Below are 17500 nucleotides of genomic sequence, written 5' to 3' on the forward strand. Positions count from 1 at the left end.
TTGACCTGTCTCTCTCTCCCCTCCTCAGTCTCGTGGAGGTGGTGTCGACAGGAGAGATGGTGACTCAGCTCTTTGACCTGTCTCTCTCTCCCCTCCTCAGTCTCGTGGAGGTGGTGTCGACAGGAGAGATGGTGACTCAGCTCTTTGACCTGTCTGTCTCTCTCTCTCCCCTCCTCAGTCTCGTGGAAGTGGTGTCGACAGGAGAGATGGAGCCGCCATGTTGAAGGAGTCTCAGCTCTTTGACCTGTTCCCCAGCATAGACAGACACTTCCTACAGGACATCTTCAGAGACCACAAGTTAATCCCCCCCCACACACACACACACACACACACACACACACACACACACACTTAAAATCGGGGAAGGGGGTTGTTAGTGTTTCATATGTAAATAATACCTAATATGTCTCGGGGGGGGGGGGTGTGGGGTGTGTGTGTGTGTGTGTGTGTGTGTGTGTGTGTGTGTGTGTGTGTGTGTGTGTGTGTGTGTGTGTGTGTGTGTGTGAGTTACTGTCTGGTGCAGACGGAGCAGTTCCTGAGGTCTATGTTGGACGAGGGCCCTGTGAGAAACGTTGTGGCCCCAGAACACACACCACGTACACACAGCAAGGACCGAGACAAGGTACACACACACACACACACAGTTACAGTACACACACACACACACACACACACAGTTACAGTACACACACACACACACACACACACACACACACACAGTAATGATACCAAATGGAAACAACTAGTCTCTAGTGTGGTCCAGTAATGATACCAAATGGAAACAACTAGTCTCTAGTGAGGTCCAGTAATGATACCAAATGGAAACAACTAGTCTCTAGTGAGGTCCAGTAATGATACCAAATGGAAACAACTAGTCTCTAGTGAGGTCCAGTAATGATACCAAATGGAAACAACTAGTCTCTAGTGAGGTCCAGTAATGATACCAAATGGAAACAACTAGTCTCTAGTGAGGTCCAGTAATGATACCAAATGGAAACAGCTAGTCTCTAGTGAGGTCCAGTAATGATACCAAATGGAAACAACTAGTCTCTAGTGAGGTCCAGTAATGATACCAAATGGAAACAACTAGTCTCTAGTGAGGTCCAGTAATGATACCAAATGGAAACAACTAGTCTCTAGTGTGGTCCAGTAATGATACCAAATGGAAACAACTAGTCTCTAGTGAGGTCCAGTAATGATACCAAATGGAAACAACTAGTCTCTAGTGAGGTCCAGTAATGATACCAAATGGAAACAACTAGTCTCTAGTGAGGTCCAGTAATGATACCAAATGGAAACAACTAGTCTCTAGTGAGGTCCAGTAATGATACCAAATGGAAACAACTAGTCTCTAGTGAGGTCCAGTAATGATACCAAATGGAAACAGCTAGTCTCTAGTGAGGTCCAGTAATGATACCAAATGGAAACAACTAGTCTCTAGTGAGGTCCAGTAATGATACCAAATGGAAACAGCTAGTCTCTAGTGAGGTCCAGTAATGATACCAAATGGAAACAACTAGTCTCTAGTGAGGTCCAGTAATGATACCAAATGGAAACAACTAGTCTCTAGTGAGGTCCAGTAATGATACCAAATGGAAACAACTAGTCTCTAGTGAGGTCCAGTAATGATACAAAATGTAAACAACTAATCTCTAGTGAGGTCCAGTAATGATACAAAATGGAAACAACTAGTCTCTAGTGAGGTCCAGTAATGATACCAATTGGAAACAACTAATCTCTAGTGAGGTCCAGTAATGATACCAAATGGAAACAACTAGTCTCTAGTGAGGTCCAGTAATGATGCCAAATGGAAACAACTAGTCTCTAGTGAGGTCCAGTAATGATACCAAATGGAAACAACTAGTCTCTAGTGAGGTCCAGTAATGATACCAAATGGAAACAACTAGTCTCTAGTGAGGTCCAGTAATGATACCAAATGGAAACAACTAGTCTCTAGTGTGGTCCAGTAATGATACCAAATGGAAACAACTAGTCTCTAGTGAGGTCCAGTAATGATACCAAATGGAAACAACTAGTCTCTAGTGAGGTCCAGTAATGATACCAAATGGAAACAACTAGTCTCTAGTGAGGTCCAGTAATGATACCAAATGGAAACAACTAGTCTCTAGTGAGGTCCAGTAATGATACCAAATGGAAACAACTAGTCTCTAGTGAGGTCCAGTAATGATACCAAATGGAAACAACTAGTCTCTAGTGAGGTCCAGTAATGATACCAAATAGAAACAACTAGTCTCTAGTGAGGTCCAGTAATGATACCAAATGGAAACAACTAGTCTCTAGTGAGGTCCAGTAATGATACCAAATGGAAACAACTAGTCTCTAGTGAGGTCCAGTAATGATACCAAATGGAAACAACTAGTCTCTAGTGAGGTCCAGTAATGATACCAAATGGAAACAACTAGTCTCTAGTGAGGTCCAGTAATGATACCAAATGGAAACAACTAGTCTCTAGTGTGGTCCAGTAATGATACCAAATGGAAACAACTAGTCTCTAGTGTGGTCCAGTAATGATACCAAATGGAAACAACTAGTCTCTAGTGAGGTCCAGTAATGATACCAAATGGAAACAACTAGTCTCTAGTGAGGTCCAGTAATGATACCAAATGGAAACAACTGGTCTCTAGTGAGGTCCAGTAATGATACCAAATGGAAACAACTAGTCTCTAGTGAGGTCCAGTAATGATACCAAATGGAAACAACTAGTCTCTAGTGGGGTCCAGTAATGATACCAAATGGAAACAACTAGTCTCTAGTGAGGTCCAGTAATGATACCAAATGGAAACAACTAGTCTCTAGTGAGGTCCAGTAATGATACCAAATGGAAACAACTGGTCTCTAGTGTGGTCCAGTAATGATACCAAATGGAAACAACTGGTCTCTAGTGAGGTCCAGTAATGATACCAAATGGAAACAACTAGTATCTAGTGAGGTCCAGTAATGATACCAAATGGAAACAACTAGTCTCTAGTGAGGTCCAGTAATGATACCAAATGGAAACAACTAGTCTCTAGTGAGGTCCAGTAATGATACCAAATGGAAACAACTGGTCTCTAGTGAGGTCCAGTAATGATACCAAATGGAAACAACTAGTCTCTAGTGAGGTCCAGTAATGATACCAAATGGAAACAACTAGTCTCTAGTGAGGTCCAGTAATGATACCAAATGGAAACAACTAGTCTCTAGTGAGGTCCAGTAATGATACCAAATAGAAACAACTAGTCTCTAGTGAGGTCCAGTAATGATACCAAATGGAAACAACTAGTCTCTAGTGAGGTCCAGTAATGATACCAAATGGAAACAACTAGTCTCTAGTGAGGTCCAGTAATGATACCAAATGGAAACAACTAGTCTCTAGTGAGGTCCAGTAATGATACCAAATGGAAACAACTAGTCTCTAGTGAGGTCCAGTAATGATACCAAATGGAAACAACTAGTCTCTAGTGAGGTCCAGTAATGATACCAAATGGAAACAACTGGTCTCTAGTGAGGTCCAGTAATGATACCAAATGGAAACAACTGGTCTCTAGTGAGGTCCAGTAATGATACCAAATGGAAACAACTAGTCTCTAGTGAGGTCCAGTAATGATACCAAATGGAAACAACTAGTCTCTAGTGAGGTCCAGTAATGATACCAAATAGAAACAACTAGTCTCTAGTGAGGTCCAGTAATGATACCAAATGGAAACAACTAGTCTCTAGTGAGGTCCAGTAATGATACCAAATGGAAACAACTAGTCTCTAGTGAGGTCCAGTAATGATACCAAATGGAAACAACTAGTCTCTAGTGAGGTCCAGTAATGATACCAAAATGGAAACAACTAGTCTCTAGTGAGGTCCAGTAATGATACCAAATGGAAACAACTAGTCTCTAGTGAGGTCCAGTAATGATACCAAATGGAAACAACTAGTCTCTAGTGAGGTCCAGTAATGATACCAAATGGAAACAACTAGTCTCTAGTGAGGTCCAGTAATGATACCAAATGGAAACAACTAGTCTCTAGTGAGGTCCAGTAATGATACCAAATGGAAACAACTAGTCTCTAGTGAGGTCCAGTAATGATACCAAATGGAAACAACTAGTCTCAAGTGAGTTCCAGTAATGATACCAAATGGAAACAACTAGTCTCTAGTGAGGTCCAGTAATGATACCAAATGGAAACAACTAGTCTCTAGTGAGGTCCAGTAATGATACCAAATGGAAACAACTAGTCTCTAGTGAGGTCCAGCAATGATACCAAATGGAAACAACTAGTCTCTAGTGAGGTCCAGTAATGATACCAAATGGAAACAACTAGTCTCTAGTGAGGTCCAGTAATGATACCAAATGGAAACAACTAGTCTCTAGTGAGGTCCAGTAATGATACCAAATGGAAACAACTAGTCTCTAGTGTGGTCCAGTAATGATACCAAATGGAAACAACTAGTCTCTAGTGAGGTCCAGTAATGATACCAAATGGAAACAACTAGTCTCTAGTGAGGTCCAGTAATGATACCAAATGGAAACAACTAGTCTCTAGTGAGGTCCAGTAATGATACCAAATGGAAACAACTAGTCTCTAGTGAGGTCCAGTAATGATACCAAATGGAAACAACTAGTCCCTAGTGAGGTCCAGTAATGATACCAAATGGAAACAACTAGTCTCTAGTGAGGTCCAGTAATGATACCAAATGGAAACAACTAGTCTCTAGTGAGGTCCAGTAATGATACCAAATGGAAACAACTAGTCTCTAGTGAGGTCCAGTAATGATACCAAATGGAAACAACTAGTCTCTAGTGAGGTCCAGTAATGATACCAAATGGAAACAACTAGTCTCTAGTGAGGTCCAGTAATGATACCAAATGGAAACAACTAGTCTCTAGTGAGGTCCAGTAATGATACCAAATGGAAACAACTAGTCTCTAGTGAGGTCCAGTAATGATACCAAAAGGTTCAACTAGTCTCTAGTGAGGTCCAGTAATGATACCAAATGGAAACAACTAGTCTCTAGTGAGGTCCAGTAATGATACCAAATGGAAACAACTAGTCTCTAGTGAGGTCCAGTAATGATACCAAATGGAAACAACTAGTCTCTAGTGAGGTCCAGTAATGATACCAAATGGAAACAACTAGTCTCTAGTGAGGTCCAGTAATGATACCAAATGGAAACAACTAGTCTCTAGTGAGGTCCAGTAATGATACCAAATGGAAACAACTAGTCTCTAGTGAGGTCCAGTAATGATACCAAATGGAAACAACTAGTCTCTAGTGAGGTCCAGTAATGATACCAAATGGAAACAACTAGTCTCTAGTGAGGTCCAGTAACGATACCAAATGGAAACAACTAGTCTCTAGTGTGGTCCAGTAATGATACCAAATGGAAACAACTAGTCTCTAGTGAGGTCCAGTAATGATACCAAATGGAAACAACTAGTCTCTAGTGTGGTCCAGTAATGATACCAAATGGAAACAACTAGTCTCTAGTGAGGTCCAGTAATGATACCAAATGGAAACAACTAGTCTCTAGTGAGGTCCAGTAATGATACCAAATGGAAACAACTAGTCTCTAGTGAGGTCCAGTAATGATACCAAATGGAAACAACTAGTCTCTAGTGAGGTCCAGTAATGATACCAAATGGAAACAACTAGTCTCTAGTGAGGTCCAGTAATGATACCAAATGGAAACAACTAGTCTCTAGTGAGGTCCAGTAATGATACCAAATGGAAACAACTAGTCTCTAGTGTGGTCCAGTAATGATACCAAATGGAAACAACTAGTCTCTAGTGAGGTCCAGTAATGATACCAAATGGAAACAACTAGTCTCTAGTGAGGTCCAGTAATGATACCAAATGGAAACAACTAGTCTCTAGTGAGGTCCAGTAATGATACCAAATGGAAACAACTAGTCTCTAGTGAGGTCCAGTAATGATACCAAATGGAAACAACTAGTCTCTAGTGAGGTCCAGTAATGATACCAAATGGAAACAACTAGTCTCTAGTGAGGTCCAGTAATGATACCAAATGGAAACAACTAGTCTCTAGTGAGGTCCAGTAATGATACCAAATGGAAACAACTAGTCTCTAGTGAGGTCCAGTAATGATACCAAATGGAAACAACTAGTCTCTAGTGTGGTCCAGTAATGATACCAAATGGAAACAACTAGTCTCTAGTGAGGTCCAGTAATGATACCAAATGGAAACAACTAGTCTCTAGTGTGGTCCAGTAATGATACCAAATGGAAACAACTAGTCTCTAGTGAGGTCCAGTAATGATACCAAATGGAAACAACTAGTCTCTAGTGAGGTCCAGTAATGATACCAAATGGAAACAACTAGTCTCTAGTGAGGTCCAGTAATGATACCAAATGGAAACAACTAGTATCTAGTGAGGTCCAGTAATGATACCAAATGGAAACAACTAGTATCTAGTGAGGTCCAGTAATGATACCAAATGGAAACAACTAGTCTCTAGTGAGGTCCAGTAATGATACCAAATGGAAACAGCTAGTCTCTAGTGAGGTCCAGTAATGATACCAAATGGAAACAACTAGTCTCTAGTGAGGTCCAGTAATGATACCAAATGGAAACAACTAGTCTCTAGTGAGGTCCAGTAATGATACCAAATGGAAACAACTAGTCTCTAGTGAGGTCCAGTAATGATACAAAATGTAAACAACTAATCTCTAGTGAGGTCCAGTAATGATACAAAATGGAAACAACTAGTCTCTAGTGAGGTCCAGTAATGATACCAATTGGAAACAACTAATCTCTAGTGTGGTCCAGTAATGATACCAAATGGAAACAACTAGTCTCTAGTGAGGTCCAGTAATGATACCAAATGGAAACAACTAGTCTCTAGTGAGGTCCAGTAATGATACCAAATGGAAACAACTAGTCTCTAGTGAGGTCCAGTAATGATGCCAAATGGAAACAACTAGTCTCTAGTGAGGTCCAGTAATGATACCAAATGGAAACAACTAGTCTCTAGTGAGGTCCAGTAATGATACCAAATGGAAACAACTAGTCTCTAGTGAGGTCCAGTAATGATACCAAATGGTAACAACTAGTCTCTAGTGTGGTCCAGTAATGATACCAAATGGAAACAACTAGTCTCTAGTGAGGTCCAGTAATGATACCAAATGGAAACAACTAGTCTCTAGTGAGGTCCAGTAATGATACCAAATGGAAACAACTAGTCTCTAGTGAGGTCCAGTAATGATACCAAATGGAAACAACTAGTCTCTAGTGAGGTCCAGTAATGATACCAAATGGAAACAACTAGTCTCTAGTGAGGTCCAGTAATGATACCAAATGGAAACAACTAGTCTCTAGTGAGGTCCAGTAATGATACCAAATAGAAACAACTAGTCTCTAGTGAGGTCCAGTAATGATACCAAATGGAAACAACTAGTCTCTAGTGAGGTCCAGTAATGATACCAAATGGAAACAACTAGTCTCTAGTGAGGTCCAGTAATGATACCAAATGGAAACAACTAGTCTCTAGTGAGGTCCAGTAATGATACCAAATGGAAACAACTAGTCTCTAGTGAGGTCCAGTAATGATACCAAATGGAAACAACTAGTCTCTAGTGTGGTCCAGTAATGATACCAAATGGAAACAACTAGTCTCTAGTGTGGTCCAGTAATGATACCAAATGGAAACAACTAGTCTCTAGTGAGGTCCAGTAATGATACCAAATGGAAACAACTAGTCTCTAGTGAGGTCCAGTAATGATACCAAATGGAAACAACTGGTCTCTAGTGAGGTCCAGTAATGATACCAAATGGAAACAACTAGTCTCTAGTGAGGTCCAGTAATGATACCAAATGGAAACAACTAGTCTCTAGTGGGGTCCAGTAATGATACCAAATGGAAACAACTAGTCTCTAGTGAGGTCCAGTAATGATACCAAATGGAAACAACTAGTCTCTAGTGAGGTCCAGTAATGATACCAAATGGAAACAACTGGTCTCTAGTGTGGTCCAGTAATGATACCAAATGGAAACAACTGGTCTCTAGTGAGGTCCAGTAATGATACCAAATGGAAACAACTAGTATCTAGTGAGGTCCAGTAATGATACCAAATGGAAACAACTAGTCTCTAGTGAGGTCCAGTAATGATACCAAATGGAAACAACTAGTCTCTAGTGAGGTCCAGTAATGATACCAAATGGAAACAACTAGTCTCTAGTGAGGTCCAGTAATGATACCAAATGGAAACAACTAGTCTCTAGTGAGGTCCAGTAATGATACCAAATGGAAACAACTAGTCTCTAGTGAGGTCCAGTAATGATACCAAATGGAAACAACTAGTCTCTAGTGAGGTCCAGTAATGATACCAAATGGAAACAACTAGTCTCTAGTGAGGTCCAGTAATGATACCAAATGGAAACAACTAGTCTCTAGTGAGGTCCAGTAATGATACCAAATGGAAACAACTAGTCTCTAGTGAGGTCCAGTAATGATACCAAATGGAAACAACTAGTCTCTAGTGAGGTCCAGTAATGATACCAAATGGAAACAACTAGTCTCAAGTGAGTTCCAGTAATGATACCAAATGGAAACAACTAGTCTCTAGTGAGGTCCAGTAATGATACCAAATGGAAACAACTAGTCTCTAGTGAGGTCCAGTAATGATACCAAATGGAAACAACTAGTCTCTAGTGAGGTCCAGCAATGATACCAAATGGAAACAACTAGTCTCTAGTGAGGTCCAGTAATGATACCAAATGGAAACAACTAGTCTCTAGTGTGGTCCAGTAATGATACCAAATGGAAACAACTAGTCTCTAGTGAGGTCCAGTAATGATACCAAATGGAAACAACTAGTCTCTAGTGTGGTCCAGTAATGATACCAAATGGAAACAACTAGTCTCTAGTGAGGTCCAGTAATGATACCAAATGGAAACAACTAGTCTCTAGTGAGGTCCAGTAATGATACCAAATGGAAACAACTAGTCTCTAGTGAGGTCCAGTAATGATACCAAATGGAAACAACTAGTCTCTAGTGAGGTCCAGTAATGATACCAAATGGAAACAACTAGTCCCTAGTGAGGTCCAGTAATGATACCAAATGGAAACAACTAGTCTCTAGTGAGGTCCAGTAATGATACCAAATGGAAACAACTAGTCTCTAGTGAGGTCCAGTAATGATACCAAATGGAAACAACTAGTCTCTAGTGAGGTCCAGTAATGATACCAAATGGAAACAACTAGTCTCTAGTGAGGTCCAGTAATGATACCAAATGGAAACAACTAGTCTCTAGTGAGGTCCAGTAATGATACCAAATGGAGAAAACTAGTCTCTAGTGAGGTCCAGTAATGATACCAAATGGAAACAACTAGTCTCTAGTGAGGTCCAGTAATGATACCAAAAGGTTCAACTAGTCTCTAGTGAGGTCCAGTAATGATACCAAATGGAAACAACTAGTCTCTAGTGAGGTCCAGTAATGATACCAAATGGAAACAACTAGTCTCTAGTGAGGTCCAGTAATGATACCAAATGGAAACAACTAGTCTCTAGTGTGGTCCAGTAATGATACCAAATGGAAACAACTAGTCTCTAGTGAGGTCCAGTAATGATACCAAATGGAAACAACTAGTCTCTAGTGAGGTCCAGTAATGATACCAAATGGAAACAACTAGTCTCTAGTGAGGTCCAGTAATGATACCAAATGGAAACAACTAGTCTCTAGTGAGGTCCAGTAATGATACCAAATGGAAACAACTAGTCTCTAGTGAGGTCCAGTAATGATACCAAATGGAAACAACTAGTCTCTAGTGAGGTCCAGTAACGATACCAAATGGAAACAACTAGTCTCTAGTGTGGTCCAGTAATGATACCAAATGGAAACAACTAGTCTCTAGTGAGGTCCAGTAATGATACCAAATGGAAACAACTAGTCTCTAGTGTGGTCCAGTAATGATACCAAATGGAAACAACTAGTCTCTAGTGAGGTCCAGTAATGATACCAAATGGAAACAACTAGTCTCTAGTGAGGTCCAGTAATGATACCAAATGGAAACAACTAGTCTCTAGTGAGGTCCAGTAATGATACCAAATGGAAACAACTAGTCTCTAGTGAGGTCCAGTAATGATACCAAATGGAAACAACTAGTCTCTAGTGAGGTCCAGTAATGATACCAAATGGAAACAACTAGTCTCTAGTGAGGTCCAGTAATGATACCAAATGGAAACAACTAGTCTCTAGTGAGGTCCAGTAATGATACCAAATGGAAACAACTAGTCTCTAGTGAGGTCCAGTAATGATACCAAATGGAAACAACTAGTCTCTAGTGAGGTCCAGTAATGATACCAAATGGAAACAACTAGTCTCTAGTGAGGTCCAGTAATGATACCAAATGGAAACAACTAGTCTCTAGTGAGGTCCAGTAATGATACCAAATGGAAACAACTAGTCTCTAGTGAGGTCCAGTAATGATACCAAATGGAAACAACTAGTCTCTAGTGAGGTCCAGTAATGATACCAAATGGAAACAACTAGTCTCTAGTGAGGTCCAGTAATGATACCAAATGGAAACAACTAGTCTCTAGTGAGGTCCAGTAATGATACCAAATGGAAACAACTAGTCTCTAGTGAGGTCCAGTAATGATACCAAATGGAAACAACTAGTCTCTAGTGAGGTCCAGTAATGATACCAAATGGAAACAACTAGTCTCTAGTGAGGTCCAGTAATGATACCAAATGGAAACAACTAGTCTCTAGTGAGGTCCAGTAATGATACCAAATGGAAACAACTAGTCTCTAGTGAGGTCCAGTAATGATACCAAATGGAAACAACTAGTCTCTAGTGAGGTCCAGTAATGATACCAAATGGAAACAACTAGTCTCTAGTGAGGTCCAGTAATGATACCAAATGGAAACAACTAGTCTCTAGTGAGGTCCAGTAATGATACCAAATGGAAACAACTAGTCTCTAGTGAGGTCCAGTAATGATACCAAATGGAAACAACTAGTCTCTAGTGAGGTCCAGTAATGATACCAAATGGAAACAACTAGTCTCTAGTGAGGTCCAGTAATGATACCAAATGGAAACAACTAGTCTCTAGTGAGGTCCAGTAATGATACCAAATGGAAACAACTAGTCTCTAGTGAGGTCCAGTAATGATACCAAATGGAAACAACTAGTCTCTAGTGAGGTCCAGTAATGATACCAAATGGAAACAACTAGTCTCTAGTGAGGTCCAGTAATGATACCAAATGGAAACAACTAGTCTCTAGTGAGGTCCAGTAATGATACCAAATGGAAACAACTAGTCTCTAGTGAGGTCCAGTAATGATACCAAATGGAAACAACTAGTCTCTAGTGAGGTCCAGTAATGATACCAAATGGAAACAACTAGTCTCTAGTGAGGTCCAGTAATGATACCAAATGGAAACAACTAGTCTCTAGTGAGGTCCAGTAATGATACCAAATGGAAACAACTAGTCTCTAGTGAGGTCCAGTAATGATACCAAATGGAAACAACTAGTCTCTAGTGAGGTCCAGTAATGATACCAAATGGAAACAACTAGTCTCTAGTGAGGTCCAGTAATGATACCAAATGGAAACAACTAGTCTCTAGTGTGGTCCAGTAATGATACCAAATGGAAACAACTAGTCTCTAGTGAGGTCCAGTAATGATACCAAATGGAAACAACTAGTCTCTAGTGAGGTCCAGTAATGATACCAAATGGAAACAACTAGTCTCTAGTGAGGTCCAGTAATGATACCAAATGGAAACAACTAGTCTCTAGTGAGGTCCAGTAATGATACCAAATGGAAACAACTAGTCTCTAGTGAGGTCCAGTAATGATACCAAATGGAAACAACTAGTCTCTAGTGAGGTCCAGTAATGATACCAAATGGAAACAACTAGTCTCTAGTGAGGTCCAGTAATGATACCAAATGGAAACAACTAGTCTCTAGTGAGGTCCAGTAATGATACCAAATGGAAACAACTAGTCTCTAGTGAGGTCCAGTAATGATACCAAATGGAAACAACTAGTCTCTAGTGAGGTCCAGTAATGATACCAAATGGAAACAACTAGTCTCTAGTGAGGTCCAGTAATGATACCAAATGGAAACAACTAGTCTCTAGTGAGGTCCAGTAATGATACCAAATGGAAACAACTAGTCTCTAGTGAGGTCCAGTAATGATACCAAATGGAAACAACTAGTCTCTAGTGAGGTCCAGTAATGATACCAAATGGAAACAACTAGTCTCTAGTGAGGTCCAGTAATGATACCAAATGGAAACAACTAGTCTCTAGTGAGGTCCAGTAATGATACCAAATGGAAACAACTAGTCTCTAGTGTGGTCCAGTAATGATACCAAATGGAAACAACTAGTCTCTAGTGAGGTCCAGTAATGATACCAAATGGAAACAACTAGTCTCTAGTGAGGTCCAGTAATGATACCAAATGGAAACAACTAGTCTCTAGTGAGGTCCAGTAATGATACCAAATGGAAACAACTAGTCTCTAGTGAGGTCCAGTAATGATACCAAATGGAAACAACTAGTCTCTAGTGAGGTCCAGTAATGATACCAAATGGAAACAACTAGTCTCTAGTGAGGTCCAGTAACGATACCAAATGGAAACAACTAGTCTCTAGTGTGGTCCAGTAATGATACCAAATGGAAACAACTAGTCTCTAGTGAGGTCCAGTAATGATACCAAATGGAAACAACTAGTCTCTAGTGTGGTCCAGTAATGATACCAAATGGAAACAACTAGTCTCTAGTGAGGTCCAGTAATGATACCAAATGGAAACAACTAGTCTCTAGTGAGGTCCAGTAATGATACCAAATGGAAACAACTAGTCTCTAGTGAGGTCCAGTAATGATACCAAATGGAAACAACTAGTCTCTAGTGAGGTCCAGTAATGATACCAAATGGAAACAACTAGTCTCTAGTGAGGTCCAGTAATGATACCAAATGGAAACAACTAGTCTCTAGTGAGGTCCAGTAATGATACCAAATGGAAACAACTAGTCTCTAGTGTGGTCCAGTAATGATACCAAATGGAAACAACTAGTCTCTAGTGAGGTCCAGTAATGATACCAAATGGAAACAACTAGTCTCTAGTGAGGTCCAGTAATGATACCAAATGGAAACAACTAGTCTCTAGTGAGGTCCAGTAATGATACCAAATGGAAACAACTAGTCTCTAGTGAGGTCCAGTAATGATACCAAATGGAAACAACTAGTCTCTAGTGAGGTCCAGTAATGATACCAAATGGAAACAACTAGTCTCTAGTGAGGTCCAGTAATGATACCAAATGGAAACAACTAGTCTCTAGTGAGGTCCAGTAATGATACCAAATGGAAACAACTAGTCTCTAGTGAGGTCCAGTAATGATACCAAATGGAAACAGCTAGTCTCTAGTGAGGTCCAGTAATGATACCAAATGGAAACAGCTAGTCTCTAGTGAGGTCCAGTAATGATACCAAATGGAAACAACTAGTCTCTAGTGAGGTCCAGTAATGATACCAAATGGAAACAACTAGTCTCTAGTGAGGTCCAGTAATGATACCAAATGGAAACAACTAGTCTCTAGTGAGGTCCAGTAATGATACCAAATGGAAACAACTAGTCTCTAGTGAGGTCCAGTAATGATACCAAATGGAAACAACTAGTCTCTAGTGAGGTCCAGTAATGATACCAAATGGAAACAACTAGTCTCTAGTGAGGTCCAGTAATGATACCAAATGGAAACAACTAGTCTCTAGTGAGGTCCAGTAATGATACCAAATGGAAACAACTAGTCTCTAGTGAGGTCCAGTAATGATACCAAATGGAAACAACTAGTCTCTAGTGAGGTCCAGTAATGATACCAAATGGAAACAACTAGTCTCTAGTGAGGTCCAGTAATGATACCAAATGGAAACAACTAGTCTCTAGTGAGGTCCAGTAATGATACCAAATGGAAACAACTAGTCTCTAGTGAGGTCCAGTAATGATACCAAATGGAAACAACTAGTCTCTAGTGAGGTCCAGTAATGATACCAAATGGAAACAACTAGTCTCTAGTGAGGTCCAGTAATGATACCAAATGGAAACAACTAGTCTCTAGTGTGGTCCAGTAATGATACCAAATGGAAACAACTAGTCTCTAGTGAGGTCCAGTAATGATACCAAATGGAAACAGCTAGTCTCTAGTGAGGTCCAGTAATGATACCAAATGGAAACAACTAGTCTCTAGTGAGGTCCAGTAATGATACCAAATGGAAACAACTAGTCTCTAGTGAGGTCCAGTAATGATACCAAATGGAAACAACTAGTCTCTAGTGAGGTCCAGTAATGATACCAAATGGAAACAACTAGTCTCTAGTGAGGTCCAGTAATGATACCAAATGGAAACAACTAGTATCTAGTGAGGTCCAGTAATGATACCAAATGGAAACAACTAGTCTCTAGTGAGGTCCAGTAATGATACCAAATGGAAACAACTAGTCTCTAGTGAGGTCCAGTAATGATACCAAATGGAAACAACTAGTCTCTAGTGAGGTCCAGTAATGATACCAAATGGAAACAGCTAGTCTCTAGTGAGGTCCAGTAATGATACCAAATGGAAACAGCTAGTCTCTAGTGAGGTCCAGTAATGATACCAAATGGAAACAGCTAGTCTCTAGTGAGGTCCAGTAATGATACCAAATGGAAACAACTAGTCTCTAGTGAGGTCCAGTAATGATACCAAATGGAAACAACTAGTCTCTAGTGAGGTCCAGTAATGATACCAAATGGAAACAACTAGTATCTAGTGAGGTCCAGTAATGATACCAAATGGAAACAACTAGTCTCTAGTGAGGTCCAGTAATGATACCAAATGGAAACAACTAGTCTCTAGTGACGTCCAGTAATGATACCAAATGGAAACAACTAGTCTCTAGTGAGGTCCAGTAATGATACCAAATGGAAACAACTAGTCTCTAGTGAGGTCCAGTAATGATACCAAATGGAAACAACTAGTCTCTAGTGAGGTCCAGTAATGATACCAAATGGAAACAACTAGTCTCTAGTGAGGTCCAGTAATGATACCAAATGGAAACAACTAGTCTCTAGTGAGGTCCAGTAATGATACCAAATGGAAACAACTAGTCTCTAGTGAGGTCCAGTAATGATACCAAATGGAAACAACTAGTCTCTAGTGAGGTCCAGTAATGATACCAAATGGAAACAACTAGTCTCTAGTGAGGTCCAGTAATGATACCAAATGGAAACAACTAGTCTCTAGTGAGGTCCAGTAATGATACCAAATGGAAACAACTGGTCTCTAGTGAGGTCCAGTAATGATACCAAATGGAAACAACTGGTCTCTAGTGAGGTCCAGTAATGATACCAAATTGAAACAACTAGTCTCTAGTGAGGTCCAGTAATGATACCAAATGGAAACAACTAGTCTCTAGTGAGGTCCAGTAATGATACCAAATGGAAACAACTAGTCTCTAGTGAGGTCCAGTAATGATACCAAATGGAAACAACTAGTCTCTAGTGAGGTCCAGTAATGATACCAAATGGAAACAACTAGTCTCTAGTGAGGTCCAGTAATGATACCAAATGGAAACAACTAGTCTCTAGTGAGGTCCAGTAATGATACCAAATGGAAACAACTAGTCTCTAGTGAGGTCCAGTAATGATACCAAATGGAAACAACTAGTCTCTAGTGAGGTCCAGTAATGATACCAAATGGAAACAACTAGTCTCTAGTGAGGTCCAGTCCTAATGGTATCGCTCACCTGCCTCCCCTTCCAGCCACCGCTCACGTGCCTCCCCTTCCAGCCATCGCTCACCTGCCTCCCCTTCCAGCCATCGCTCACCTGCCTCCCCTTCCAGCCATCGCTCACCTGCCTCCACTTCCAGCCATCGCTCACCTGCCTCCCCTTCCAGCCATCGCTCACCTGCCTCCCCTTCCAGCCATCGCTCACCTGCCTCCCCTTCCAGCCATCGCTCACCTACTTCCCCTTCCAGCCATCGCTCACCTGCCTCCCCTACCGGCCCTCGCTCACATGCCTCCCCTACCGGCCATCGCTCACCTACCTCCCCTTCCAGCCCTCCAGCCATCGCTCACCTGCCTCCCCTCCCGGCCATCGCTCACCTGCCTCCCCTTCCGGCCATCGCTCACCTGCCTCCCCTCCCGGCCATCGCTCACCTGCCTCCCCTCCCAGCCATCGCTCACCTGCCTCCCCTCCCAGCCATCGCTCACCTGCCTCCCCTTCCAGCCATCGCTCACCTGCCTCCACTTCCAGCCATCGCTCACCTGCCTCCCCTTCCAGCCATCGCTCACCTGCCTCCCCTTCCAGCCATCGCTCACCTGCCTCCCCTTCCAGCCATCGCTCACCTACTTCCCCTTCCAGCCATCGCTCACCTGCCTCCCCTACCGGCCCTCGCTCACATGCCTCCCCTACCGGCCATCGCTCACCTACCTCCCCTTCCAGCCCTCCAGCCATCGCTCACCTGCCTCCCCTCCCGGCCATCGCTCACCTGCCTCCCCTCCCAGCCATCGCTCACCTGCCTCCCCTCCCAGCCATCGCTCACCTGCCTCCCCTCCCAGCCATCGCTCACCTGCTTTCTCGGTCCTCTCTTCCCCGGTCATCTATTCATCCGTCAGGTTTTAAATCTCATTTAGCCGTGATGGAGAGATCAACACAGACCCTGGTCGGTGTTCTGTTGTCACAGTTACATTGGAAAGTTGATCTCTCTCTCCCTCTCCCCCCTCTCCCCCTCTCTACCCCCACTCTCTACCCCTCTCTCTACCCCCCTCTCCTCTCTCTCCCCCCTCTCCCCTCTCTAACCCCTCTACCCCCCCTCCCCCTCTCTACCCCCCTCTCCCCCTCTCAGAGGCGTGCAGCAGCAGCAGCGCCAGCGGCCCCTCCACAGTCCCTCTCTCAGTACCAGGATGTTGAGGACCCAGAGTATGAGGACTTCAGAGCCGAGGCCAGGCTCCAGAAAGGCAAACAGCTGGAGAGCTTCAGCAAGGCTGCGGAGGCTTACAAACAGGGACGCAAAGACGTGGCCTCATACTACGCTCAACAGGTAGGGGGGGGGGTGTGTGTGTGTGTGTGTGTGTGTGTGTGGTGTGTGTGTGTGTGTGTGTGTGTGTGTGTGTGTGTGAGTCAGTAGTTTTAAAGGGATACTTGGACATTTTGGAATTGATCTCCATTATCTACTGACCCAGAGTCAGATGAACTCCTTTATCAACTGACCCAGAGTCAGATTAACTCCATTATCTACTGACCCAGAGTCAGATGAACTCCTTTATCTACTGACCCAGAGTCAGATTAACTCCTTTATCTACTGACCCAGAGTCAGATTAACTCCTTTATCTACTGACCCAGAGTCAGATTAACTCCTTTATCTACTGACCCAGAGTCAGATTAACTCCTTTATCTACTGACCCAGAGTCAGATTAACTCCTTTATCTACTGACCCAGAGTCAGATGATCTCCTTTATCTACTGACCCAGAGTCAGATGAACTCCTTTATCTACTGAC

General features: G+C 42.1%; 1 protein-coding gene across 1 annotated transcript in view; it reads left to right on the forward strand.

The window, feature by feature from the left end:
• Positions 1-17500, forward strand: part of LOC123733433 (uncharacterized) — a 71343-nt gene that overhangs the window by 42346 nt on the left and 11497 nt on the right. The window contains exons 12-14 of the mRNA XM_082978732.1: positions 179-297; positions 508-622; positions 16848-17042. Coding sequence (XP_082834858.1) covers positions 179-297; positions 508-622; positions 16848-17042 — 429 coding nt within the window. The remainder of the gene's footprint in view (positions 1-178; positions 298-507; positions 623-16847; positions 17043-17500) is intronic.

This window comes from Salmo salar, chromosome 08, assembly GCF_965601325.2.
Source record: "Salmo salar chromosome 08, fSalSal1, whole genome shotgun sequence".
Taxonomy (NCBI): domain Eukaryota; kingdom Metazoa; phylum Chordata; class Actinopteri; order Salmoniformes; family Salmonidae; genus Salmo; species Salmo salar.